Source organism: Alternaria ventricosa (genome assembly GCF_023758065.1).
Source record: "Alternaria ventricosa strain BMP 2768 chromosome Unknown scaffold_9, whole genome shotgun sequence".
NCBI lineage: Eukaryota > Fungi > Ascomycota > Dothideomycetes > Pleosporales > Pleosporaceae > Alternaria > Alternaria ventricosa.
This window is the reverse complement of record NW_026055689.1, coordinates 418719-444705: the sequence shown is the minus strand read 5'-3', so window position 1 is coordinate 444705 and position 25987 is coordinate 418719. Positions and strand designations below refer to the sequence as shown.

At 53.2% G+C, this 25987-nt stretch overlaps 11 protein-coding genes across 11 annotated transcripts; 4 read left to right on the top strand and 7 right to left on the bottom strand.

Annotated features, from left to right (window-relative positions):
- Positions 1-71: 71 nt before the first annotated feature.
- Positions 72-1289, bottom strand: J4E93_005813 (uncharacterized protein; the record flags this gene model as incomplete). The annotated part of the gene is made up of 3 exons (XM_049343732.1): positions 72-678; positions 744-901; positions 957-1289. 3 exons carry the CDS (start codon positions 1287-1289, stop codon positions 72-74), a joined length of 1098 nt encoding a protein of 365 aa, XP_049198965.1.
- Positions 1290-2189: 900 nt separating this feature from the next.
- J4E93_005812 (uncharacterized protein) lies at positions 2190-3526 on the bottom strand (the record flags this gene model as incomplete). Its single annotated transcript, XM_049343731.1, has 4 exons — positions 2190-2510; positions 2559-2970; positions 3019-3389; positions 3440-3526. The coding sequence occupies 4 exons, from the start codon at positions 3524-3526 to the stop codon at positions 2190-2192; spliced, it is 1191 nt and encodes a 396-aa protein (XP_049198964.1).
- Positions 3527-4034: 508 nt separating this feature from the next.
- On the top strand, positions 4035-4875 carry J4E93_005811 (uncharacterized protein; the record flags this gene model as incomplete). The annotated part of the gene is made up of 2 exons (XM_049343730.1): positions 4035-4163; positions 4216-4875. The coding sequence occupies 2 exons, from the start codon at positions 4035-4037 to the stop codon at positions 4873-4875; spliced, it is 789 nt and encodes a 262-aa protein (XP_049198963.1).
- Positions 4876-5155: 280 nt separating this feature from the next.
- J4E93_005810 (uncharacterized protein) lies at positions 5156-6275 on the bottom strand (the record flags this gene model as incomplete). Its single annotated transcript, XM_049343729.1, has 3 exons — positions 5156-5364; positions 5417-5803; positions 5855-6275. 3 exons carry the CDS (start codon positions 6273-6275, stop codon positions 5156-5158), a joined length of 1017 nt encoding a protein of 338 aa, XP_049198962.1.
- Positions 6276-7294: 1019 nt separating this feature from the next.
- Positions 7295-8275, top strand: J4E93_005809 (uncharacterized protein; the record flags this gene model as incomplete). The annotated part of the gene is made up of 1 exon (XM_049343728.1): positions 7295-8275. One exon carries the CDS (start codon positions 7295-7297, stop codon positions 8273-8275), a length of 981 nt encoding a protein of 326 aa, XP_049198961.1.
- A 2829-nt stretch (positions 8276-11104) lies between these two features.
- On the bottom strand, positions 11105-11871 carry J4E93_005808 (uncharacterized protein; the record flags this gene model as incomplete). Its single annotated transcript, XM_049343727.1, has 2 exons — positions 11105-11734; positions 11788-11871. 2 exons carry the CDS (start codon positions 11869-11871, stop codon positions 11105-11107), a joined length of 714 nt encoding a protein of 237 aa, XP_049198960.1.
- Positions 11872-12769: 898 nt separating this feature from the next.
- On the bottom strand, positions 12770-14961 carry TRP2 (anthranilate synthase component 1; the record flags this gene model as incomplete). Its single annotated transcript, XM_049343726.1, has 9 exons — positions 12770-12906; positions 12975-13035; positions 13095-13154; positions 13204-13349; positions 13397-13490; positions 13612-13701; positions 13763-14556; positions 14604-14683; positions 14813-14961. Coding segments are annotated over 9 exons (1611 nt in total), but the record flags the coding sequence as incomplete, so codon positions are not given.
- Positions 14962-15405: 444 nt separating this feature from the next.
- Positions 15406-16593, top strand: J4E93_005806 (uncharacterized protein; the record flags this gene model as incomplete). The annotated part of the gene is made up of 1 exon (XM_049343725.1): positions 15406-16593. One exon carries the CDS (start codon positions 15406-15408, stop codon positions 16591-16593), a length of 1188 nt encoding a protein of 395 aa, XP_049198958.1.
- A 605-nt stretch (positions 16594-17198) lies between these two features.
- On the bottom strand, positions 17199-17978 carry J4E93_005805 (uncharacterized protein; the record flags this gene model as incomplete). Its single annotated transcript, XM_049343724.1, has 2 exons — positions 17199-17894; positions 17943-17978. 2 exons carry the CDS (start codon positions 17976-17978, stop codon positions 17199-17201), a joined length of 732 nt encoding a protein of 243 aa, XP_049198957.1.
- Positions 17979-22216: 4238 nt separating this feature from the next.
- On the top strand, positions 22217-23812 carry J4E93_005804 (uncharacterized protein; the record flags this gene model as incomplete). The annotated part of the gene is made up of 2 exons (XM_049343723.1): positions 22217-22519; positions 22574-23812. The coding sequence occupies 2 exons, from the start codon at positions 22217-22219 to the stop codon at positions 23810-23812; spliced, it is 1542 nt and encodes a 513-aa protein (XP_049198956.1).
- Positions 23813-23870: 58 nt separating this feature from the next.
- J4E93_005803 (uncharacterized protein) lies at positions 23871-24963 on the bottom strand (the record flags this gene model as incomplete). Its single annotated transcript, XM_049343722.1, has 2 exons — positions 23871-24400; positions 24453-24963. The coding sequence occupies 2 exons, from the start codon at positions 24961-24963 to the stop codon at positions 23871-23873; spliced, it is 1041 nt and encodes a 346-aa protein (XP_049198955.1).
- Between the last annotated feature and the right edge of the window lie 1024 nt (positions 24964-25987).

Below are 25987 nucleotides of genomic sequence, written 5' to 3'. Positions count from 1 at the left end.
ACTTTGCATCCAAAATTACATCCATCTACGTGCCCAAGGCTCCTGTTAACCTATCAGCCCATCAGGACCGCCTACAGCTTTGCCCTCGCATCATCAATGCGGTTGCCCTGCTGATCAAAAAAGATCTTCCTCCCACTCCTCAAACTATCCTGCAACGCAACCCCAATCTTAACCGCCTCCATGCTACTCTGCAAGTCAACCGGCACCTCACCCCCCTCGAGCACCGCATCCGTAAACTGCCGCGCCTCCTCCACAAACGCCTGTTCAAACCTTTCATAATAATTCTGCGGAATCTCCCTATTAATCCCATTGCTCATATGGCTCTCCAACAAACCCGTCATAGGGTTTGAATTGACAGCTAACTTGCCCTTTGTGCCGATGATCTCTGTCATGTCGTGCTGGCCAGGGGCGTTCATGCGCGAGCTGTAGAAGTAGGCGATTTGGCCGGAATGGAATTCCACGACGCCGACGCCGTTGTCGACGTCGCCGTGTTTGGCTAGGTCGGGTTCGAGGGCGGTGACGCCGACGGCCATGACGGATTTTACGACAGGGAGGGTTTTGCCGCGCGTTTCGGCGGAGAAGTACCATAGGGCGAGGTCGATGTCGTGGATGTTGCAGTCGACGAATATGCCGCCTGAGAACTCGGCGTAGGCGACGAAGAAACCGGAGGGGTCGTATCTGTGGGGGTGGACGTGTTAGAGCGTGTTGTGTGTGTGTTTGTGGGAAACTGAGGCGTTGCTTACTTGTCGCAGGTTTGTGAGCGCAGGATCGTGGGACGTCCGATGTCGCCGTTGAGGGTCATGTTGTAGGCGTTTACGTAGGAGGAGTCGAAGCGGCGGGAGAAACCACACATGACTTTGACGTGCGGGTTGCGCTTTGCGGTGTCGAGGACTTGGTGGACCTGGATAGTACGATTAGTTATAGACCATCAGGATCCGGACGGAGAAGATACATACCACATCCAACTTGGTGCTGAGCGGCTTTTCACACAACACGTGCTTTCCAGCTTCAATCGCCTTGATTGTCTGCTCGGCGTGTACTGTGGTAACGGTAGCTACACAGACAGCCTCGAGACCCTCGTGCTTCAACATCTCGTCATAATCGGTGTAGATCCTGACGCCCCATGGCTCGAGGTTCTCCTTCGCCCATGCAATCTCGTTTTCAGCGGGTGTGAAAGCGGCTACGAGTTCAGCCTTGGGTGTGCGGTGGAGGAAGTGGTTGGCATGGCGAGCGCCCATGCGGCCGAGGCCTGCGACGGCAATACGGAGTCTGCGGATCGCGGGTGCCATTGTGGAGGATGGGTTGGCGAGAGGCGGAAGGAGATTGAGAAAGGGTATGATTCGGAGGAGCTCTACAGTAAGAGCGAGGAGATATATGCAAGACTGAGCATCTACGGAAATACACCGACTTTCAATCCTCCCAGAATCCTACCTTGGTCAAAGCTCCTCTCAGGGTCCAAACTAGGCTCAAAGACGCAAAAGCAGCTGCTCCTCCATATCCAGTCGCCGAGTTTCGTCCTCCCTATCATCCGCGTAAACCAATATCCATCACTGCATCTCGAAGCCACCCGTCATTCTTTCCCCCGGTACAAGGCCCAGGTTGTGCGGCCAACTTCTCTACGCTGAGCCGCACATGCCACGTCTGGGCCGGATCACCGGCACGGGCATTACGTCGATGGCAGATGCGGCACGCGAAAGCGCTGTGGAGAAATGCATCTTGTGTTGACGGAAAGTGTGGGGAACGCGTGGAGTCGCGTCGACGCGCGCCCAGGCACAAAAGGCGGAGTTGAGCGAATGGGGAAAATCTCCTCTTTCGATCGGGTAGGGCGAAATTACTCCGCGCAAACAGGCCGGCTTGCGATGGGAAGTCGTTCACTAATTCTGGGGTATGATGCGAAGATTTCGCGTTGTGGAGACGGATGGCGATGATGGGGAAAGGCTGGGGCCGCGGTGCGTGGGTGAAAGAAAGAGAGGGTTAGCGACAGTTCACATGCTCAAGGCTGGAATACCGCCGTGCTTCCCCGCATACGTCACTTGTTTACCAATTCCAGAATAAGTGCTGAGAGGGAAAGATGGTATCGGGATTCTGTTGTCCGTTGAAGATCACGTCGAGCGAGATCGAGATCGCAACTGCATCGCTCTATTGCTACATCGTTCTACACCTATGAACACCAACTCTTACTGACTGCTTCAGAGATTCGACTTCTCTTCCTCACCAGTCTCAAGTACGACCTTGATAACCAGTTTGCCGCTATCGTCTTTCGTCTTTCCGGCCATCTCGAATGCCTCGACTGCCGACTCCAAGCCCTTGTAGGTGTGTGTTACCAGCTTGGCAAAGGCAGGGTAGTCATCGCCTGTCTTAGACACGACTTCAATTCCTGTTGGGTACGTGTTCGCATATCTGAATACACCAAGAATGTCGACCTCGCGAAGTGCAGCTGCGGAAATTGGGAGTGTTTGAATGGGCGTGCCCATACCGATGAGCAAAACCTTGCCGCCGGGTCGTGTTGCCTGGAGCTGTTAGTATTCACTCGACTTAACTAGGCCGGGCGAACTTACATATATCGATGCTTGAACACATGATGGTACGCCGGTGCACTCGAATACGGCATCCACCTCACCAATCTCACCACCACTTTCCTTGGACAGCTTTCCGACCTCGGCAGCTACCTCCTTCGCGATATCCAGCTGCTCTTCTATCGTGCTTCCACGCTTCATAGGCACTGTGTAGCTGTGGTGCGCAAACTTATTGTCGACGGCGAATTGCACTCGTCCAGCGTCAATGTCTGCTATCACTACGGTGCCAGCACCTGATATCTTCGCCATAGCCGCAACCAGTAGGCCTACAGCTCCAGCTCCAAACACCAGTACGGTTGAACCCGGTGCTAGTTGTGCGCGTTTCGATGCTTGAATGGCGACGCTCAAAGGCTCGAGGAGGGCTCCTAGGTCTAGCGACATATCCTCCGGTAGCCTGTTCATCGTTAGCACCATTAACAACCACGTTGGAAACGAGACTCACTTATGACACCAAGCAGCCGGGTGATTGATCCGATCTTGTAGCGTACCCTGAGCATGCGGAAACGCCTTTGCACTACTCCTAAACTTCATGCCTTTGCAGATGTTATACCGCCCCTCTTTACACCTCTCACAGTTCTCGCACGGCTGTCCAACTTCCAGCGCGACCTTATCTCCAACCTTGAATCCCGACACCTCTGAACCTACGTCTACAACCACACCAGCCGATTCGTGGCCCAGCGACATGGGCTCTCGCACGATGATGTCGCCATTGCGGTAGTGGCGGTAGTAGTGAAGATCTGAACCGCAGAGACCGGTGCTGCGGACGCTGATTTGAAGCTCTGTTGGGGAGGGTGGGAAGAGGGTGCGGTTTTCCTGGCTTTATGTTAGTGTCTGCAGGTCTGAGGGACTTCTATGTGGCATACGATTCTCAGATCTTTTGCTCCGTGAAGTACTGAGGCGCGGATGTTTCTCGCGCCCTGGGAAACGTCTGGCTTGCTCTCTGAGGACATGTTGTCGTGGTTCGTAGTGCACTCGGAAGTATGAATGTACAAGTGAAGCTTAGCACGCGTGGTATAGTAACGTTCAGCTCACCGGCAATGCAATATTGAAGCTGAGAAGTGAGGGAGAAGGTCGCTGGAGCATCAGTTCATCTCGCAAAGCATGGGAAGCTATCACGCGCCAGACACTCGGCGCGCCTTGCCTCATAGTACAGCAACAGATGGAGACAAATTCCACCTTCGGCGTTTGAAATGGCGGGACATCAGATGCCGACGCTTCTTTTAGGGTGGTGGGGTTGGCTTTCCGAGGCAGTTCCGAGCTGCCCCAACATCGCGCTGCAGGAAAAGCCGTCGACTTCTGCCGCAGGCTTTCAAACTTCTTGGTTGCCTTTTGCTAGATTCCTGAAGTTCTTTGCTTAAGTTGCTTGTCTTTTCAGACCACCAGATAACCTTTTGCTCGTTATCTCAGCTCTAGTTCTTCTCCAACAGCATTCCGAACCGCACCTACCAACACATCAACATGGCATCCGTACAGCAGCTCTTCTCGCTCGAGGGCCAAACCGCCCTTGTAACAGGCGGAACACGAGGAATCGGTCAATCCATGGCTCTCGCGCTCGCAGAAGCAGGAGCAGACATCCTCCTCGTCCAAGTACGCCCTCCCTCCCCCTCCTCATCCCCTCTCCACTAACAACCTCTCCCAGCGCGACACCAGCAACCAAACCACAAAACAAAAGATCGAATCCCTCGGCCGTAAAGCCACAATCTACACCGCCGACCTCTCCTCCAAGTCCTCCATCACCGCCCTGATCCCTACCATCCTCGCGGACGGCCACAGAATTCACATCCTGTTAAACTGCGGCGGCATCCAAAAGCGACACCCAGCCCACCAGTTCCCAGACGAAGACTGGGACGCCGTCCTGCAAGTAAACCTCACCTCCGTCTTCCAACTCTGCCGCGACGTCGGCGCACACATGCTATCGCAACCCGCAGACCTGCCCCTCGGCCGCCGCGGAAGCATCATAAACGTTGCCTCCTTGTTGACGTTCCAAGGTGGTATTACGGTGCCGGCGTATGCGGCGAGTAAAGGGGGTGTGGGCCAGCTTACCAAGGCCCTATCGAATGAGTGGGCGAGCAAGGGGGTTAGTGTTAATGCGATTGCGCCGGGGTATATTGCGACGGATATGAATGAGGCGTTGATTAAGGATGAGAAGAGGGCGGAGAGTATCTTGAGTCGCATTCCGGCGGGGAGGTGGGGGGCGCCGGAGGATTTTAAGGGCGCGGTGGTGTTTTTGGGGAGCGCGGCGAGTGCGTATGTTAGTGGAGAGGTGCTTACTGTTGATGGGGGGTGGATGGGTAGGTAGATTGGTAGATAGGTTGGTGTGGGTAGATGGCTGGAGAGTTTTTAATGGCACGTTTTCTTGAGCAACTTGCATGAACAAGCAATGTAGTCTTGGATCAAGGGGTTTATTGACCTGACTTCTCATCTCATCACACGAAACTTCTCAAGCTATTAGAATACCCTAAGAACATCTAAATCACTTGGTGCTTCTTGAGAGCGATGAAAATTCCAATGTCTTCTTGGGTATAGAATTTATGTCCCTATCCTACATGCACAACCTACAACTTGCTTGCTCCAAACAGTCAAGGTCCGCTGAGATCCATGCCCTCGGGCTTATCTGGGAACCCAGCGTTGACGCCAAACGGCGGGTATACATAGCGGGTGATGCCCTTCTCCTTGTGAATCTTCTCCAGCTTCTGCATGTCCTCGTCATCAAGAGAGATGAGCTTCTTGTTCTCGTCGATGCGGGATGGGGTTACGGATTTTGCGAGGACGGAAGAGTTGCGGGCGACTTGAGATGAGTTAGTATGATGGGTGTGAGGAATTGGGTGGGTGGGACTTACGGTGGTAGCTCAGTAGTACAACGGCAGGGCCGACGCTGTGCTTCTTTGCGACTTCATTGACGCCCTCGTCCTTGAAGAGTGGTGAGCCTGTGCTTCCTAGCGGACTGTAGGCTGTGATGTGGATGCCCTTCTCCTTGCAGAAGTCGACGACTTCTTGTTGTGGGCACAGTGGGTGGTTCTCGATCTGGTTGACGGCGGGGACGATGGTAGCGATTTTCAGGAGCTTCTCCATGTACTTGACGGAGTAGTTGGCGACACCGATAGCCTTGACCTTGTCAGGGTGTGATTGGATCAGCTTCTCGAGATTCTTCCATGTGTCTTGGTGGGTGATGGAGGTGTCAATGTCTCGCGAGCCGTCCTCGTGCTTGGGGAAGAGGGGATGGTTTCCTGCGCATTCGTTAGTCTTGTTGTCGTCTTGTCTGAAGACGTTTGACTTACCCTTGGGGTTCATGGGAACAGGCCAGTGCATAAGATAGAGATCGACATAAGGTGTCTTGAGCATGTCCAGGCTCTTTTGCAGACCCTCCTCAGCGCGAGTGTGGAATGTGCACCAGAGCTTGCTGGTAATGAACAAGTCCTCTCTCTTCACGATTCCGCGCGAGATAACATCCTGAAGCGCCTCGCCGACTTCATCCTCGTTTTGGTAGCAGAAGGCGCAGTCGATGTGTCTGTAACCACTCTCAATGGCGTGGACGACAGCTTTCTTGACCTCGCCAGGCGCAGACTGCCACGTTCCCAAACCCAGGGCGGGGATGGTCGCGCCAGTGTTGAGAGGGATAGCGGTATTCATTTCGGGCTGTGGGTTGAGGATACTCTTGGGTGTACTCTTGAGCATAAACTTGGAGAGGGCGGGATTCATCGCGACTCCGGCTTTACTTAGGTATTAGTAGCAGTGGGGTGTTGCTGGCCAGGCCAGGGGCAGGCTTGCTCGCATTGCTTGGAAGCTTCCATATTGTGGCTGAATGTTACGCTTCCGGCATGGCTCAGGACACACGTCAACCGTGATTGACTCTATAATTCATTCCGACGACCGATGCTGCCCCGCCATGCATCCCCCGCCGGCGTAGCTTCGGTCCGGGGAGGCTTCTGATACGCGCTCGACGCGCTTCAGCCTCACGCGAAATTTTCGCAGGAGACGACGCCCAGGAAAGCCAACGTGTTCGTGGGGTTTGTCGGGGAAGGTGGCACCGAGCGTCACGTGCTTGGAGGGGCTGAGTTGGAGCCAGCTGGGGCGTCATAGTGCAGCACGTTTTCTGGGCTACTGCAGCCTTCCGAGTGTTCACGACGAGGTGAAAATCCGTCGGCTGTTGGGGCGGCGAAAATTGCCGTTCCGAGACGCGAGCGGCGAAAGTTGCACCCTTCAACCCCATAGAGACGCGTGCGATGCGTGCCCACCGAACCACGGCAGATCTAACGCAACTAACCAACCACTACGGGCGGAATGCCAAACTGGACCCTTAGCCGCCTTTCCAGAACCCCAGATCTCGCTCCGATTGCTCAACGGCAGATTCCCAAAACGGGGAGAATTGCCTCATGGTGCAGACTTATCTTTGTTCGAGCCTACGACGGCCCTACGTAGTGCGGAGTGACCTCCACGAGTGGATCTCAAAGATGGAGACGATGAGAAATCTGACTCCAGGAATTCAGGCTGGGCTTACTTCGGAAGTGATGATGTTTGCTAGTTCTGGCAATACCATGCTGCGTCGTATCGAGGTACGGAAAGGATAAGTACTCCTCTCGTCTTGTCGATATTCAGACATCTATCACACAACTTCAATCTTCATCTACCTCATCAAACATCACATCGTAGCCTAGCGCTTTGTTGTACTTTGCATACTTCTAAGATACCCCTCTTCGTTATCAACTACCTTTCACACCATGGCACCCGGCGCCATCTTCGAGACGCCCAACGTGGCCGAGAACTTCAACGACCACCGCGATGGTCTTGCCCTCGAGGCGACTTCCGACGCCATCGACGACGTCAACGTGCTCAAGGCCGCCATGAAGGTCAAGAACGGCACCGCAACCCAAAAGGAAAAAGACATCTACGAGCAATCCGAGTTCGATGCCGAGAAGGACAAGACCCAATTCCGCCAATATGAAGAAGCATGCGACCGCGTCAAGAACTTCTACCGCGAGCAACACGAGAAGCAAACCGTCGCCTACAACCTCAAAGCGCGCAACGCCTTCCACAGCAAGACACGTGCCGAGATGACTATCTGGGAAGCCATGGAGAAGCTCAACACGCTCATCGACGAATCCGACCCAGACACCTCACTCTCGCAAATCGAGCACCTCCTCCAATCCGCCGAAGCCATCCGCCGCGACGGCAAGCCACGCTGGTTCCAACTCGTGGGCCTGATCCATGACCTAGGCAAGCTCCTCTTCTTCTTCGACGCGCAGGGCCAATGGGACGTAGTCGGCGACACATTCCCCGTCGGCTGCGCCTACTCCCCCAAGATCATTTACCCCGACACCTTCAAGAACAACCCAGACTACAAGGACGAGATCTACAGCACCGAGCACGGCATCTACACGCCGGGCTGCGGTATGGACAATGTCATGTTGAGCTGGGGCCACGACGAGTACCTCTACCATATCATGAAGGAGCAGAGCAGTATCCCTGATGAGGGTCTTGCGATGATCAGGTACCACTCTTTCTACCCGTGGCACACTGGTGGTGCGTACAAGTGGATGATGAATGGCAAGGATGAGCGTATGCTGGATGCTGTTAAGGCTTTTAACCCGTATGATCTCTACAGCAAGAGCGATGAGGTGCCTAAGGTCGAGGACCTCAAGGAGTACTACTTGGATATCATTGATGAGTTCATCGGCAAGGACAAGAAGCTGAAGTGGTAGACTGGCGGTTGATCTGCTGGGTTAACGAGTTTCCTTTGTTCTGGGCGTTTGGGTATATAGATGACGCGGAGTGCCGAACAGGCCCGCGATGCAATTCAGTTCTTTTTTGGCCTCATCAAATCGGTTCAATACTCACTATTTTAATAACGTGTCGCTTGAAGCCGTGAAGCCCCCACCATACACCGTCGTTCTCACTATGCTACCAGACCTGCCAATTCTACTTCTCAGAAATTCACCTAAGATTTACTTCATCTTGCGGGTCACTGTTATTGCAGAGCTAACATGAAGTCGTGCTCTCTGTCTCACACCCTTCACATAGGTCACTTGCAGCCAGACGCTCGTCGGCAGAGTGAAATCTACGAACATTGGGGCACAGTTTGCACTGCTTCGACCAGACCTGGCGTCCACTTGAACGTGTTCCCAGATCTATCTTCCCGCTCATCGTTGGCGATGGATTGATCGAATTGGCAGTGACGCTTGTCGAGCTAGTTGGATCAGCCGTCAGTTCACTAGCTAACTCCTTCCGAATGTTGGGCAAGCTAGACTGTGACGAAGCTGTTGGCTTAGCACTATCGAACAAGCCGCGCTTTGTGGGCGTTGCTGGCTTTCCATCGACTGGCTCATCATCGTTGAATGGATGTGAGGTATCGGATGTCAATGATTGCTTGGGTGTGTCTCCCAAGGCCAAAGGCCTGATGAGACCAAGAGCATAATCGCTAATACGGAGTTCTTCTAGACTTGGTGGATTGGAACCATATAGTTGTTGGGCAGTGATAGTCATGAAACGCTCTGGTGTACATCCATGGGTGTTTAGGATGTTCCGGTAGCTACAATCGTGAATATCGCGAACATCGTCCTTATTCTCGAACTTGCGTCTGGAGGGTTGGCGGGACACCATCTGCTCGTAGGAACGGGATTGATGTGTGCTGCGGAATGAGCTGAATATTGTTTGGGGTGGTCTGAAGAGGTACTCGCTTTGCGGTTCCTGGGTAGAGTCTGGTTTGGAGTCATCGCTTCCGAGCTGAGTGCCTGTCACGGAGTCTTCGCTAACATGCGAGATCGACGGTTTCTCATCCTTTATAGATTTAGAATCACTACCTGCAGACCCAGCTGCGTGGACTCCAGTAGTAACTGATCCGACCCTGAGCTCCTCTAGCTTCTTCTCGGTTTCGGTAGGCATGACTGTATTCATAGTAGTGAGTTGTTATGTGGTCCGCGCAACACAGGCTTAGATTGGGAGCAGAAGTAGCTGAGATTCATGTCGCGAAGCAATGCTTGTCGGTGCTGTATAGTCGAGTGATTGAATGCTTGTACCAGTGAACGCTTCGTTCTTCCATTCCCTAGTGCAGGTGACCAAGTCTCGCGAGAGAGTTCGTGCTCTTAAATCTGCCCGGTGTTCGTCGTCAAGGTACACTCCTAATAGCCCAGAGGCGGGCGAAAGAGTCGCCATTGAAAAAAACCTTGGGTATGGCGCATTCGCAACCTCTAGAGGAAGAGCTGCGACATGACCAAAAGAAGTGAGTGCAGTAGAGCATGCTTAGTCACGAGGGTAGAACTAAAACAGACAGTACCAAGGCGGCACTGTTGAGCGCAGCATGCATAAGGCAGGGACCAGGTATCCAGGCAACGACGAAGCCCCGACCAACGTACCCATCCATCTCACCAAACCGAAGACACATATAGATAATGACTCTAGAACACCAACTACAACACCAACTACACATTAAGATTGCAATAATACTATCCCACGTTCGTGCGCAACGCTGAGTACGTGCCCACCGGAAGCCCGCGGCCCCTCCAACCGCCCATGCTCAGCCAGCCACCCCGACGCTATCCCGAGGTCATCCCAACCACCATCATACCAGCCTACCCATCCCATCATCGTCATCACCATCTTCCACGGACCTCATGCCAGTCCCCGCAGCCGCACCCGCCTATGCACTGACACCATTCTGCAACGTTGTCGTAAACACATGGTCCCTGCTCTACCTGCCTTACCCGTTAGTCCCCACAACAACACTCCTGATCACCCGCAATCTGATACACACGATCTGCACCCGGCCGGTACATACGCGTCAGCACTTCCCACAAAAAAAGTAGTTGCTGGTATTGTATGTAAGCACGACGGACGCACAAACCCTCATGTATGGGGCCGCGGAGCGTTCGGAGAAGAAACGCGCCCCCACAAGGCTGAGGCTGATGCTGATGATCTGCTGGGGCGGAAAAGGATAAAAGTGGAGGACAAGGCTGGAGGTTAACTTGACTTCATGTCTTCAGTTGCGCGACTTTGACAACTTGTTTACCTGTTCAATGTGGCCTTGCGCGTTCCGTGACTCGCGCCGACTGCTGCTGTGACGGTGTGCCACGTATGCTTGGCATGAGCTGTGTAGCGGAACGCGATGTGGGTTTGGGCGACGTGGTGATGGCGACTGCGTCACGGCTGTACACAGTTGGCTACACAGTTCTTCCGAGGGCGGTGACACAAGAGCAGTTAAAGGAACAAGATCAGTGAGTGTCAACACAGTCATGATGGGAAGAGTAATGTCGTGAGAGATTATCATTGAGTTACTATCTACAGGAGCCAATGCTAATGGCCCATCCATTTCCCATGTCGGGGTATCAATCGCAGTCATAAAAGACCGCCCAGGCACAATGAATCCGTCATTATCATTATGCCTTCGCGTGAGTGTTCGTTAGGAAAGAAGAGAAAGCTGCGCCATGCATCCACGTATCCAAAGCCCGCCTCGCATTACCGACCCGATGCTACCAGTCATTATACACATTACTCCATCGAGCGAGGACCTTGGTTCAGACGTGAAGGTGAGACGCTTAGAGAAGGAGCCATGCGGCGATACCGGCACCAGCGAGGATGGGCATGCCAGTGGCCTTGGCAGCGGCGCCATCAACGACGGAGGAGGCAGCGGAGCCAGCAGCGTCGGTGGCAGAGGAAAGGGCAGAGCCAGCGGAGTCGGTAGCGGACGAAGCAGCGCTGTTGGCGGACTCGGTGATAGAAGCAAGCTCGGAAGCAATGCTTGAGCTGGCGGAAGCGAGAGCACCGCTAGCAGAGCTGATAGCAGAGCTAACGTCAGAGGCGATGGAAGAGGTGACGCTCTCGAGGCCAGAGGCGGCGCTGGAGGCAGCGCTGGAAGCCTCGCTGACGACGGAGGTGATGACGGAGGTGACAGCTGAGCCATCAGACTGGACAGCGGTGGCACTAGCGACGGCTGAGGTCAAGATGGGAAGAGCAGCGGGTGTGCCAGAGCCAGTGGCAGCGACACCAGCGCAGCGAGCGTAGGCCCACTGAACGGCGGAAGCAGACTGGCCTTCGTCGCAGGCCTGACGAGTGCAGTCGCGGATACCGTAAGCCCAGTTGGACTGAGTGCAGAAGCAGCTGATGTCGGAGTCCTCGCACTGGAACTCGGTCTGGGCAATGCGGGCCATGTTGTTGATGCACAGGTTCTAAGCGACTGTTAGCATTGGTCGAGATAGTCAATGGCAGTGGGGACACTTACGGCGCAGTCACCGCTGGGCATGGGCATGTCCTGGGCAAGAGCAACACCGGCGAAGGTGGCAGCGAGAACGGCGTAAGACCTCATCTTGACTGGAGGTGGGGGAGAGAGTTTTTGGTGAAGAGGATATTGAAGTAGGATACTAGGTATCGAAGTGAGGGTGAGTCAAGGTGAGTTGAGAGGTGCTGAGGTTGAGGATGCTGGATGAGGAATTGAGAGGGAGGGCAGAGAGAGTGGGTTTATATCGTAAGAACACAAACAGTCGGGGCTGGGCCGTGGCTGGTTAGTGAAGTTGCGCGCAAACAGGAGGCTGCAACGGGCTGGTGACGGGTTGGCGCGTCAGTAGCGGGACTAGCGGCGAGCAGGGAGCAGCAGCCAAGCCCAGGCACAGAGACTCCACGATCGCCGCCAGAGCAGGGAAAGTCGGAATGCACGACCGGTCCCCTGCGCACCCATTGGCCAATGCCGCCTCGCACCTACCCTATGATGTAGCCACGCCAACCACACCCCAGGGCCGATATCCGAACGTGCATGTACAACTCACATGTCGAACCAGCTTTCTCGTCGCGACTCGCTCGACTGTGGTATCCGCTCCGTCACCTTCGTCATGCCTTCCAGCTCCACAGTCACGCTTTCACACAGCATCCTGCCCGAGCTCGACCGTCGCTGCGCACAATCTGTCTTCGCGCTGGTGTGACGGGCTACCAAATTAATCAAATCTTGTGTGCATTCAAGCACTACCAGTCGTCGTGACGTCGAGATAGCGGCTGCCGCTTGAGTCTTACCCGCCCTTTCATTTCCGTTTCACAAAGCTACCAAGAACCCACGAATCTCGCTTCCCCACGAGTGCAGGGGGGCTGGATGAGATCCAGGCCCATAGATCGCTCTTCACCGGGCCAACAGCTGCCAATCACCCACCCACCCTACGGCAAATACCACTTGTGGCGCATGTCGCAGTCTAAAGCCGCAGTATCAAGCCGCAGCATCAAGCCGCAAGAGAAATGCGCGCCTCTGCATCGCCCTCCAGCTTCGGCGCCGACCCGTCTCTGTCCCCTTCGCCCGCCTCCTGCTGCTCGGCCAGATGCTTCTCTTCAGCTGAGGTGATGCAGTGCGTGTTCGCGCCTACCAAACAGCGGTCAGCTCTGTGCGTTTGACTCGGGGAAGACGACAAAAGGAATAATTAAGCTCACCCAACTTATTGATCGTCTCCATCCACTCATCGTAGGGGTCCGAGTCGAAAACTATGCCACCCTGCAGCCAATCATTAGTCTCGTGTCTTGCAGCTAAAGCAGGGAATTCGTTAAACTTACCCCTGCTTGGAGATACGCGATGCCATCTTTGACAAGCATGGTTCTTAGCGCAATGCATGTCTGCAAAAATCAGCCTCCTGTCAACCTGGAACAAGGCAAGACTACTCACGTCCATGGCACCTTCAATCTCCTTGTCGCCATCAATACTGCCGTAGCCAAAGTATCCCACCGCGCCAGCATATACACCGCGTTTTTCCCGCTCCAGCTCAGCAATGAGCTCCATAGCACGCACCTTGGGCGCACCGCTCACCGTGCCTGTACCCGGTTAGCGACGTTTCCAACTTTTTGAACGCGCTACCTACCAGCTGGGAAGATGGAGCGGAACGCGTCGAATCGTGTCTTGCCAGGTCGCAGCACCCCCGACACCTCCGAGACCAGGTGCTGCACGTGGGAAAACTGGTTTTGATTGCAGTTAGCATAGCCATCAATTTGATATCATAGCGCTCGCTTGATATCATCGCACGGTAGCTCATCGCATGATCCACGGTAATCACGGTTCGGACGGAACGCTGCTCACCTTTTGGACAACCATTAGCTTGTCAACTCGTGTCGAAAGTGGGTCGCACACGCGATTGACGTCATTGCGAGCCAGGTCGACCAACATAACCTGTACAGCACAATGTAAGCTTCCAACGTCGCTGCATGCACTTTGATGTCAGGCAACCCACATGTTCGGCCCGGTCCTTGAGCGAGTTGGACAATTCGTCTGCGAGTGCTGCATCTTCTTGCAGTGTCTTGCCCCGCTTCACTGTGCCGGCAATGGGGTGCGTGATGATGCGACCCTGCTCCTCTTTTACCAGCAGCTCGGGACTTGCCCCCACTATCTGAAAATCGTCGCAGTCGACGAAGAAGAGGTACGGTGAGGGGTTGACGTTGCGGAGGTTCCGGTATACGTTGAAAGGGTGCAATGATGTCGGCCTTGCAAACCGTTGCGAAGGTACTGCTTGGATGATGTCGCCGACACCAATGTGCTTCTTCAATGTCTTGACGTGGTTCTCGTACCCCTCCTGGCCAATGTTCGATGTGTACTGATGGCCTAGCTGGATAGGCCCTTGTTCCGGCAGCGGGATGTCCTTGTCCTTGAGTATCGTCATGTACTTCTTTAGTGTACTCTTCGCTTCCTCGTACGCTTGTTCTAGGTCGTCCATGCTGTCTGGGACCTTGACGTACGTTATGACCTTGACGACCTGCGCGAAATGGTCCAGAGCTACCAGGGTGTCGAAGAGCATGAAGAAGCTCTCCGGTACACCCAGCACATCCTTCATGTCATCTCGCCGTGTCTTTGGCTCGAAGTATTTGACGCAGTCATACCCAACATATCCCACCGCGCCGCCGGTCATAGGAGGTAGTTGTATCGAGGGTACGGTCGCGACGCGGCTCTTCGCGAGTTCCTTCTCGAGGAGGGGTAGTGGATCGGTTTCTTCGCCATGGCCCGGGCCGGTCTTGATGACTTTGCGAGGGTCTGAAGCTTGTCAGCTGTGTATGCCGGAAGTTTGTTCAAGTACCGACCTGCGCCAATGAAGCTATACCGCCCTATGGTCTCGGTTGTCGCAGCACTCTCGAATAGGAAGGATAATCTTGACTTGGATCTGACACCCACGATTAGCATGTGCGCAATCGATCCAACCCCTCCCGCTTCTGACAGTCGTTTCTGACAGCGTTTCTTCGACGCGACCCAACCCCTCCAGTCCACATCGCATGAAATGAGTCACACTCACTTTGCGGATATCTTTAGGTATATGCTTGACGGGGTCAAGAATTCGGCGGGTATCGAGGAGAAAACGGGCACGAGGTTCGGTGGGTTGGGCGACTTGACTGCTGCAGCCAATACCTCTCGAATGGTGTCAAGCGATGGCTGAACGCCTAGCTAAGTGGTCATGCGCTCAGTTCTGTAGCCAGCCGTGTGTGGAGTCATGGACATACCTGTGACGCCATCTTTGTAGGAAATGAAGGATGCGTTTACAAAGCGTCTGATAAGCGGTAAGACAGAAGAACGTGTGAAATACAGTCCTCGTAATGTGTATTGAAGCCAGAATTGATGATTCTTGGGCCAATCGGAGGGGCCACAAAATGTTATCGATAGCAGATTCCTTGGCGCACTAGATCTCCGCAGGCCTCGGCGATGCACGCACGTCACAAGCGGTGACCAGCCTTCTCCCGTCTCCCGCGCTTACGCAGGTGTCCGCTCTCTTCAACACCAGAGCGCATCGCTGTTGGAGCTACATTTTACCTCTGAGAGCCTTTGGATTGCGCGCGCATTATTTTGGAAGCAAAGAGGAGGATGTGGCCATCGCGCGGCCACGAAAGCGCAATGGACATTCCTCGCACCCTAGACCGGCCATGGACCCCTCCGGAACTCGAAGACAAGGCAGACTACTTCAACATCTACGGCACCTCTCCTCCACGATATCCTATCGCGACCGAGCAGCGCTGGCTGAAAGAGGCCAGTCGGTCGCCTGACCATCCTTCTTGGGTCACAGATAGCTTCGGATTGAATACACCTGCGACAGGACCGCGACCAAAACCCAGCTCAAGACTTACTGAGCCAGCACCATACACACCCACACGGCCGTATTATGACGATGCATCGCATCAGCAAAGTCAAGGCGAACCGCGCTATCCCTACACTCCTGATAGCTCGCGCATACTGCGTCGAAACAACACCGAACTCCCCGCCTCACCGACACCATGGGACGACGACTCGGAGACATCCTCATCGCCCGTACAGAATGCGCTCTCATCCTGCATCGCACACTTCGAGAACCTCATCCAGACACACCACCCCGACGAAGAGCAAATGGAGTACATCGTCGGACAATTCGAAGCCATGACCGCGCACCTCTCCTCGCCCAGCGGAGCCCAAACCGAAGCGACACACGACGACAAGCCCTCCTCCGACTCTAGTCAGGAACTCGCCATCATCACACAAGCAGAGGGTGAGCAACAACAACTTGAAGCCAAAACGTTGCACCACGAAGCTTATGTTTCGCAAGTAGGCAACTACATCGCGGGCGTGCAAAAGTACATCTACGACCTCAAGACGCGCATGGACGAGTTCAAAACACTGAACCGCATTCAAACCGACATCATCAACGACTTGCGCAAGCAGATGAGATCCGTCCGCCAGAGTATGCGCGAGGAGCTGGACAAAAGCTACCATCATGACGATCTCACGAAATCTGTCTGGTCGGATTTCGGCGCAAAGAGCGAGGCGCTACAGTCGGACGAATCAGTACACGACGACAACAACGACACATCGAAAGAGCTCGGGATGCTAGACAGCTGTATGACGCTCGTCGAGGAAGAAGATCTATCCCGAGAGATTCACGAAGAATACTCCAAACTACTACGCGATACCGTCGACACTCTCATCACTGAAGAGCCGTCATCGCCCAAGCGGAAGGTTATTACCATCATCCGATCGCCTCCCCGACGCAGCTTCTGGGGCTCCATGGGCGAAGCACTGGATGCGGTTTCGAATTTGCTCTTGGAGGAATGATTTGAACGATTTGGGCTACGAACATTTGCCTACGACCGACACTGCATTTGACGATTATAACGACGATCTTGGAATCACGCATTTGGATGTTACATTGAGATTTACGATGATTTACGGCCGTTGCCAGAGCCCATGAATGATGAAGGATGAAGAGGCGGTTTTGCATATGAAAGAGGAGGTGGTTGCATTTGGATTACGAACGGTTGTGGAAAGACTTTGGGTTATGTTGTGAGCATATGAGTGGCGTTGTCCTTTTCGTTCTCTGGTTTCTTCCTTTGACGCAACAGCATTGGTACGTTCTGGATACCCATTTATCGTTGATGATTGGCATTGCATGATTACTGTTTCTCTTCTTTTTTTTTATGTAGTATACTTGGTTACTTGCGAAACGCTACTCTTATATACTGAATTCTATGACATGATCATAACAGTTTAATAAGCGGTACATTGCATACCCCGGTGGATATACCACGCCGTTGGCAAAAGTCTAAACTTGGCTGCAACTTCACACTACACATCCCATCGCAGACGCCGAACAACAGCAGAATGAATGCATTGGTATCACATGGTCAATGTCCAATCCTCTCAACACCCCCAGTCTTAGCCTACTCCACATAATCCAGACTTCCCTTCCCCACAGTCCCCTTCGTCGCATCCGGCCCCTTCTGCTGCCTAAGCTTCTCCTCGAATTTGGCAAACTCCTGCAACGCAATCTCCTCCTCCTGGTCCAGCACCTGCTGCACGCCCTTGACCTCCTCAATATAATGCATCAACATGCTCTCGATCCCGTTCTTGAGCGTCACGGTACTCGAATCGCAGGTCCTGCATGCGCCCCTCAGCTTCAACATAACTTGTCCGTCGTTGAAGCCGCGGAACTCAATGTCGCCGCCGTCTTCCTGGATCGCGGGGCGGACGCGGGTATCTAGCAACTCTTTGATCATGCCGATGACTTCGTCGTCGTTTTCGTCGTAGGCCAATGAGTCGGCTTCTTGGCCGCCTTGGCCTTGCTCGCCGGGCTTGGAGGCGACGGTGTTGACGATGGGTTGGCCGGACGTCATGTATTCGTTGATGAGGGCGAAAACTTCAGGCTTCACGTGCGACCAGGGTGTGGATGTGTCCTTGGTTACGGTGATGTAGTCGGCGCCGAAGAAGACGCTGGTCACGCCGTCGATGTTGAGGAGTTGCGCGGCGAGCGGGGAGGGGTGTGGTGGCGCGAGTGTGGAGCGTGGGTTTAGGTATTCGAGGAAGGGGGAGGAGATTGTTTCGGGGAGGACGCGCTGGTTGGGGTTGAACTTTAGGGCCTGGGGGAGTTAGTATGGGGTAGGATTTGGGTTAGAGGGAGTGCGTACATCGGCGTTTGGTGTTGGCTCGGTTTGGATGAACATGGTTCGTCGCACGACTGTCGCTGATGGAGCTACTAATCTGTGACTCCATGGCTGTGCGGTCGGTCTATGTTGCAATCTCGAAGCTGTGATGGGCGATGATTGCTGGTGCAGACATCTCGTGGCGATGCGCGGTGTTGCGGAGCGTAGAGACGGTGTCGCTCGGGACAGGCTGCGCATGGCAGAACGTGGGATTGTGGTTGACGCCATCTTTTGTATAGGTGTGGATGGTATGTTTGGTGGGTAGGGTGGTGTGGTCGCAATGGCGAGGTATGTAGGTTCGTGAATCAAAGTTCGGGAACTCGGGCCAAACGAAATATGACGTTTGTCGGATTATTCAGCCACACGCTGACTGGCTCCCGCTGGTCCATGGTTCCTTCTCTCCTTACATTCTCTACACAACATACAATGCAGTTCGGAAGCACCTAAAACACCGACTTAGCCTTCTGATGGGACTGTAACCACAGGCCAATTTCCTTGTGTTATTCCTTGACAGATGCGAAGCCCTTTCGCATAGGACTTCTTTTAAGCTGCGCATGGATGATCACGCATATTCTCGCGTCAGATTCCCATCGGTACCATTTCATTTACTTGTCTTATTCTATTGGGCGCCTCGTACGATCTTATTCTATTGGGTGGCTCTTACGATCAGGACCAACAATTGGCTAATCTGCAGTCATCTGCCCTTCTGACGCGCCACAACAGCGCACTTCCCATTGCGCGCCCGGGACTTCATCCCACCCCAGTTTCTTAGGCCGTGGGGCGCTACACTCAGAGAACACCTTTATATCCGGCACAGCATCATCTTGTTATTGGCACAGATCAGCACGGCTGAATCCCAAATTAGACGATTCTACTTGGGTAAGTAGATGGATCTGGGGGCCAAACCTAAGCGCTATTCCGAATCTTACAATTACGCCCTGCGTAGGGCTGTGACACAGGTTGCCTACATCGGTCTGTCTTATTTAATTAACTACCTGACGAGTCCGTTCGCCTTTGTTCGTCATTCCTCTCCTTGCCATCCTCGTCGTCTAACTCCCTTATACGTTGCGATGCGTGTGCGCCTTCTACAGCAGGTAATATCCTTCACTTTGGCAGCAGGCGTTTGGGCCGATTGTTACTCACGCGATGGTGCGTATGCATCCGTACTTCCGAACTAAAAGTGTCTTGCCATCATAGGCCCTTCTGTCTATTGCTAACGTGCGCTTCTCATAGGCAAGACTTTCCAATCTAACAACCCGACTAGTGATGAATTAGTCTCATGTGGCAAGGGCACGAACAATTGTTGCTTATGGAGCGAAAGTTGCGGCAGCAACTTGCTGTGTACAAGATCAGGAAACATTGGCCGGCAATATTGCGCCGACAAGAACTGGACGGGCTGTAGTGACTTGTTTCCCGGTGAGTCCATACAGTCTAAGTCTTCATACAGAGCACTATTAAGAGGATTTTCTAGAACAAGATTGGCAAGGGATAGGACTAATATCATGCGGAGAGAACGTCGTGTGTTATGGGAATGATCGCTGTTGCACAGACGGGCTATCTCAACTGCGCTATGTCAACCCGCTGACTGGAGAAGTAAGCGACGCACAAGACAAAGATTCAGACGCGACAAAGACGCCAATGTGGTGGAAGGTCGATAGCTCAGGTATACTAGCCAGCTTGGGTACGGCCACTGCTTCACAAGGCGTCGCAGCATCAGAGGCGACAACCTCCACCAATTCACAAAGTACACCCGCATCCTCGGACGGTAGTGCAGCGGCCTCTACACCCACCAGCGCACCGTCTCCAACAGCAACCAACACCACAGATCAATCCGATGTATCGTCGAGCGGTGGTATATCGGCGGGCGCAGGAGCAGGCATCGGCGTCGGCGCAACTGCTGCTATAATCATCATTGCGTTGCTCGCTTGGCTCTTCTTCCGCGAGCGCAAGAAGAGAAGAGCACTGCAGAAACCGGCCATGGACACAACCATGCATCAGGCCCATGCTGCTCCGAAGGATATGCAGGATTCCACGCACGAAGCACCACCCGATGGGCGTACTGAGTTGGAACAGGAGAGGGCGAGATATGAGATGGACGGGAGGACGGGGCAGGAGTTGCCTTGATGTTGGGAAGCGATTTGGTCTTTCGCCCACCGTCCACCGCCAATATATCCTTTCACAACGAGCTTATCTTCCACATACGACCACAGAATCTTGAGAATTAGTTTTCCCTCGCGATCCTTCAAAACTCGCAGTGCTGGGCGCTACTGGCATGCCACGAACACAGGAATTTCGCATGAAACAATTGGATACGCTTTTCACTTGATCTCTACCTCACTAGTAACCGTTATTTTCGTGCAATCGCTGGGCGATATTCCACCTGTCCGAGTGCTGGCAATGCAGGCCTGACGCTCGAAGCGCTCGTCTCCATGGTTATGCAGGATCCTCTCAATGGTCTCCACAGAAGTTCCGTCTAATCCGGGACACAACCTTTCTTCACTACTGACGCGGATTGTTGTCGAATACAGATTGGGTTTCTTCCCCAATTTGGGCTGCGATCCCACCGTGTACACTTGCAGCTCTTTGTCTTCGGTCGATCGTCCGTTTTCGCTTCGTGGAGGAGTTTTGCGTGATGCGTTCGACGAGAGGTACGAGCTATATTTGCCAATCACAACACGCCAGAACGGCCGCAGGGCAGGGAAACATCCAGCAATCATGAGAACATTGTTTTCAGTCCTGCTTGAGTGAGTCAAGGTCCCTTGTGATCAATAACACTACACTCACAGATACCAGATCGTTATCTCTGACCAAGAGTGTGTCATGTCCGCGACATTAGAGATGCTGCCCATTGCTATGATCTTCATGATGGTTGCGAATGTGCCACTGCCAACGTCAGTAATTGCACCAACAGTGCGGCGAGGTGACCTTACAGGATGCTACCACCCATCAGTATTACAAGATTTTGCTTGTCTTTCCGAGGAATGTTCAAAGTCCTTATGATGAAGTATGGCATTATAGCGCAAAAGACGTCCATCATCGCGTTATACACTGAGGCTTCAGCACATGGCAGAGACATTGGCATTCTTCCAACATACCTGAGACAGACTTTCCGATAACATCCAGCATTGCGGGGCTCAAGCATGTGCCCTCCATCTGCGGTTTCCAGGACTTCTGTACGGGCGAACAAAAGAAAATCATGACAGAGCATGAGAGTGTGGAGGCGATCAGTAGGACGACCAGAGGGGCGTACGCGATACACTTGTGCGATAGACGCGCCGTGTGTCCTCGGATCTAGGCTGGTAAGCTGAGAGTCACGTCCATTGCATAGTCCTGTGTACTTACTCTCATTAGTGCGATGATAATTGAGGCTTTCGTGAAGAAGGCGCTGACGATGGAGAAGCAAGGCGCTAACAGCACGTACATAGTAGCCACTGCCTGATCTTCTGGATCGCTGATGTCCCATACATGTTGTCCAAGGCCGTGTGCAGTGCCGGCTGTTACGAGCGATGTACACACTACAGCGAAGATCTGATGTTCGAGTAAGTCAATGGCAATCGAATGTAGGACTGAGATCTAAAGTCGAACTCACCAGGCCAGCAATCATACACCAGTCGTCCCAGCCCAGAGTCGTCGTCACGATTCGTGCGCGTGTATATGATCGCGCTAAGACGAAGATGGACGAAAAGGAGACCAGCGTCCACCCAACAACATTGAGGACTTTTCGATAATCATGCATGTCGGCGGAAAGGAGCAGCGAAAAACCTCGAATACATCGTAATGGCACTCAAAAGACACTTCGCAGGGCAGAGCATCGTTCACATACTGCTCCTGGACATACTGGGTCCCAAGTATGGGTCCTTCGAGCGTGCTATCGCTCGTTCAGGTATGCCAAGCTTGCGCCGTATGATTTCTGGCGCGTCACACTTTCCTACCTGCCGAAAGTACTGTAGAAGCGTCTCATGAGCTTTCATGATTTGGCGGCTCAAGCTGTGCCGCAATCCTACACGACGCTACCTGGGTACGCTCGTATTAACCCGGTAGCCACACGCACTGTCATTGGCTGTGACAGAGGACGGGCCGGCGTCCGCCCCACTCAAATTCAGGGAGCGGGACGTATCGAAGCCTCCCGAGGTCGCCTGAGATGAGGCGCCGAAAGCTCGAAACATGCCCCGTCAACGCCTTGTATCGCATCTTCGGATAAACAGCGCCTTCCCTCATGCCTCGAATTTCTGGATATAAACCACTCCAAACCAGTCACAATGGCCACATTATCACCAACAGTCCTATTCGTTGTCAGTCTGTTAGCAATATTGTACCTCTGGCTCCGTAAACGACAAGACTCGAATTTACCTCCAGGACCGCCTCGTCTGCCCATTCTCGGCAACTTACACCAGGCTCCCAAAGAAGCAGTCTGGGTTACATACCAGAGATGGGTGGAACAGTATGGTCCTCTTGTGTACCTCAATTTCGGCGGCACCAATGTGATATTGATTGGAGACCACGAGGTGGCCAAAGATCTGCTCGACAAGAAGGCAATGATCTACAGTAGTCGGCCACGCATGGTAAGTCACAAGTCCGTTCTGCCGACAGCTGTAATGGCGACCTGATATTCCAAGGTCATGGCACAAGAGTTGACGTGTAAGAGCAAGCACATAATGTTCAAGCCATTCGATGGTGACTTTCTCTTGCACCAACGACTAGAAGCTCCTGTGCTCAGCCCGCGTGCGTCAGCCTGTTACACGGCAATTCAGGACCTAGAGAGCAAACAGCTCTTGAAGAACCTTCTTCAATCAAACGACTTCCCCAAGGAGTTTGAGCGTTTTGCGGCGAGCATAGTATATTCCATCACCTTCGGTATGCGCATCATCACCGGCGACGAATGGCAACTTCAGACCAGTCACGAGTGTCTCAAGAACTTCACTATTGCCGGTCAGGTCGGCGCGTGGATAGTAGATCTCTTCCCGTCTCTTAACAGCCTCCCAGCACCATTGACGCCATGGAAGAAAACTGCTGAGGCGTGGTACCAAATGTGGGAAAATCTCCACATGGCCAACATGGAAGACGCCCTTAAGCGCAATGGATGGAACTGGGCCAAAGAATTCAACAAGTCAAAGGAGGCAAAAGATCTCGCTGCGACAGAGATAGCATGGGACCTCGGTATCCTGTGTGATGCTGGCGTCGAAACCACACAAATTCAATTGCAGATTTTCATTCTGGCGTGCGTAGCCTACCCGGATTGGATTGCGACGGCTCAGAAAGAGCTCGACGAAGTCGTCGGTACGAATCGTCTTCCTGAATTCGAAGATCTGAGTAAGCTGCCCTATCTTCAGGCTGTGGTAGAAGAAAACTTTAGATGGCGGCACATCGTGCCAGCTGGGATTCCGCATGCTACGACTCAGGAGGACTTCTACAAAGGTTATTTGATACCCAAGGGCTCGGTTGTGGTTCCTGTGTTCGCCGCAATGCGCCAGAACGCTAGCACATTTGACTCACCAGAAGTGTTCCGGCCTGAACGCTGGATCGAAAAGTCTCAGCCTACCAACTTTGGATACGGCCGAAGAGTTTGCCCTGGACGGTTCATCGCACGGAACTCTCTAGCAATAGCCATGGCAAGGCTGCTTTGGGCGTTCAACATACGCTCTAAAGATGGCGCAAGGATCAAGGTATCAGAAGAAATGTTTACAACTGGGTTTGTGTCCGGCCCAAAACCTTTTGTTGCTGTCTTTGAGCCGAGATCAAAGGAGCGCAAAGGTCTCATTGAAAGAGAATTCGACTTGGTCGACAAGAACATAGCGAATCTTCTAGACGAGGCCAGAGGGAAGCAGATTGCTGCTGGACTGTCGCCTCAAGGGTAGCTGTCTTTCAAGAGCGGGCTTATAGAAGTAAAGCTGTAAATAATAGCCTTTAGCTACCTTAGTTTACAGCAATGCACACCTTGCCGATGTGTTGACCTGATACCAAATACTCAAAGGCAGAAACGACCTCATCCCTCCCAAAGCCAAACACCTTTTCTACGGGCACATTGAGGTTCTTGGAAGTTACGAAGCGTGTGACATCTTCCAGCTGTTGCTTAGATCCAACCATGATGCCGCGGACGATTGCACCCTTTGATAGGGCAAGCGCTGCCACGTCAGGCATCTTCTCCTGGGGACAGGAGGCAAGGAACCCTATTACAGCAATGTTCCCGCCGTAAGCCACTGCCTCAATGCTTTGACCGATCGTTCCAGCTCCGCCGTTCTCGAGAATGAAGTCTGCACCGTGGCCATTGGTGATCTTGAGCACCTCCTGGGACCAAGCAGGAGTCGATTTGTAATTGATGGTATAGTCGGCACCGTACGTCTTTTGAACGTGCGCGAGTTTGTCGTCTGACGAAGAAGTGATGATCGTGACAGCGCCTGCAGCCCTAGCCAAGATAAGCCCAGTGATCGAAACACCACCAGTGCCTACAAATGTAATTAGCAGTAGCTCTTATGATTAAAAGACAAGAACCCTTACCGAGAAAGAGCACTGTCTGGCCAGGCTTCAACGGAACGTTGCCGTAAAGCGCATTCCACGCGGTGGTTCCTGTGCAGACCAGAGCCGAGAGCTGAGCGAAGCTGAGCTTAGTAGTTGAAGGTACCCTGACGAGTGCCGAGCTAGGCAATGTAATAAATTCTCGAAGAACTCCATCGTAACAACCACCCAAGCTATGGTGCCAATCCGGCATAGCACCGTACAAGGTCTTCAAGTCAAAGGATGCAATCACCTTGTCTCCCTCGGCGAAGTCCTCCACGTGGCTGCCCACACGTACAACCTCTCCAGAAAGATCAGAGCAAGGCACCACATTGTCTTTCACCGGGAAAGGGTACTTTCCGGTGGAAACAGCAAAGTCGCGGAAGTTGAGAGCGACATTCTTGATTCGGATCAAGACTTCTTGAGCGGAGGGTTTGGGCACGTTCTCTTCGCTAACCTGAAGGTCTTGGATGGAAGTGCGCTGGGGCAGTCGAAAAACTCGTTGTGTGGTCATAGCGAATAGGCTGTGTAAAGATTGAGGGGTAAAAGGTGTGACGAAGCAAGTTGAATACCCAGCTTGGTGATCGTACCTGAGCGCCTTTATAGCTTTCTAGGGGCACCAAGTATATCGAACCCAATGTTGATAACATTATGTATCTGCATACCAAACCACACCGCCGAGCAGATGGTTCCTTGTATGCACTAGGGCTATTCATACAGGTGTAACCGCAAGCGCCAGGTCTTTGGTCGGATGGAGATTGGACTGCACGTTTTTTATTTTCCAAACTACATGCTGGGTTTGGCTTGTGTCTGGCTAGATAGCGCTTAGGGGAGGCGATGTGCGATCATTTTCGTGCGTGCTTCCCTATTCGGGATATCGGGTGCTTCGGCTTGCTTCTGACACGGCCCAACCTCGGTAAAGTGCTTGGTAATCGTTGAGACCCTAGCGTCCCGAGGTCAGGGCAAGTGGAAGCGCTCCAGGGCTTACCCACCTTCCCTACGATCACCTCAGTGCATTAGTGCTTCCATCCCCCGTCCTACATGATACATCAATACGTAGTTTCTGACATATTGCCTTAATGGCAGGTGACTCAAAGATCGTTGCGCAAGCCAGTCGAACAAGGTCTCGATTGGGTTGGTAAGATCGAAACTACGTCATCATTGCCTTCATAATGCTAATGTTGCAAGCTGAAGCCTATGCTGCCGGCGTAGAAGGCGGAAGTGTGCGTTCTATCCCAGTTCTCGTGCGTGTTTTTTGGTTCATTTTTCCTAGGCGATGGAGCTCAGCCACAATGCCGGGGTTGTCAAGCTCGCGGTGATGAGTGCCGCTGGGGTCTGAAAGCGTCGTTCCATCCGTCCAGGGCGCTACAATTGTCCAGCGAGGATAGCGCTGCTTTGCTTGCCGTTGAAGGGGAACGAGGCCAATCTGGCGGGCAATCCGTAACGACTGTAAGCTAGGGTCGACAGCTTTCATAGGTCTTCGTCAAGTGTGCGTGCTCACAGTGTTCAGATCGTGGATAACACGGATCAAATCGTGC